This window comes from Aplysia californica, unplaced genomic scaffold (genome assembly GCF_000002075.1).
Source record: "Aplysia californica isolate F4 #8 unplaced genomic scaffold, AplCal3.0 scaffold00289, whole genome shotgun sequence".
In the NCBI taxonomy this organism is placed as follows: Eukaryota; Metazoa; Mollusca; class Gastropoda; order Aplysiida; family Aplysiidae; genus Aplysia; species Aplysia californica.
The window spans coordinates 81,027-82,424 of NW_004797559.1; the positions used below are offsets into that span (position 1 = coordinate 81,027).

General features: G+C 42.9%; 1 protein-coding gene across 1 annotated transcript in view; it reads right to left on the reverse strand.

The window, feature by feature from the left end:
* Positions 1 to 92: 92 nt before the first annotated feature.
* Positions 93 to 1,398, reverse strand: part of LOC106012198 (synaptotagmin-15) — a gene marked incomplete at both ends in the record, with an annotated part of 18,069 nt that continues 16,763 nt past the window's right edge. Inside the window, 1 exon segment of the mRNA XM_013084382.1 lies at positions 93 to 259. Within this exon segment, the coding sequence (XP_012939836.1) occupies positions 93 to 259 (167 nt within the window).

The following is a 1,398-nucleotide window of genomic DNA, read 5'->3' on the forward strand; positions in this document are numbered from 1 at the left end:
GGAGATAGATAGATAGATAGATAGATAGATAGATAGATAGATAGATAGATAGATAGATAGCCAGACTTGTGACAGATGCCCGTGTCTTCTCACCTGGACCATGGGCTCCAGGTCACTCCACATGACGTCCCCTTTGGTCAGTTCGATGGCCTTTAGCTGGATCATCACATGACCTAGCGAGTGCCGGACGCGACGTTTGTCCACGTCATAGACGGAGAAGCGCAGGACACGTGACCTGACCTCATCCTGGGAGACCTGGGGAACACATAACGAGTTATAGTCCTTTAGAAAACAGCACAGAAAGTTGAAGATATCAACGACGATGAGAAAAGTGGCCGTCTTTGACTTGTGGATGTCCAACAGTGTCATCAAAAGGTATTTTGGTGTTTTTTTAAAAACACAGCAAGTGAGGATTAGGAAGTGGCCGTTTGTACAGGTGATTGTTTTATATAGATGGCCGTTAGAAGAGTGGATTCGACCATGTTTATGTCAGACAATAAAAAGTAGGTGTCAAAACAGAACACGATCTCTTCTTTATCCGGACAGAATCAACTCTAGTCGTGAATCTGAAGCATCTGTTTCTGTCATTGTCCAATAACCATCGTCCAATTTCTTCCAATTTTCCCATCTAAGGCAATTATCAAGATCATTTTTAGTCTCAGAATAAACGACACTGACCTCAATTTTAAAACAGGACTCTTGACCTCTAAATAGACCTGTGTGAAAGAGACCTCTAAATAGACCTGTGTGAAAGAAAACCTCTGTCTGACACATTTCTCCAAAAGTAGCTGCATGTATAATTGTGTCAAGTTTTCAAACAAGAAACCGACTCTTTTTTAAAGGTTCTACGCCTATTGGATACGAGAATGGTATCCATATTCGGAGAACTTGACTCGCTGAAAAAAGTAATCAAGTAGTGGCGATATATGAGTTCAGTGGTTAGGCTGTTGGGCTCACAACCGAATGGTCGTGGATTCGAACCTCGACAAGGGCCCCACGTTGTGTCTTTTGGAAAGACACTTCACACGAATTCTCCTCTCTTCACCCACGGGGAAATGGGTGCACGGCTATAGACAGAGAAAGATCTTGTTTTTAGGTTTATGGGCGCTTAATCGACTGCTAGCATTGTACGCTTCTCGGGTGGCCGAGAATGTTTTGGAGAGTTCAAGGATCTGCTGGAGTAATAATATAGATTAAATAGGGCATAGAAAGTGCTGGTGTGCTGGGTTATGTGCTACACTAAAGCTTTTATTCGTGTGGGCTTTTTTACTAAGAAGTACGATAGAAGGGAAGAACGAAGATAGTCGGGTGACTACCTTGTGGAACATGCTCACATTGTGTGTCATGAGACGTTGGTTGCTTCAGAACAGAATTGGCTTGTTACTATTTGGGGTTCCT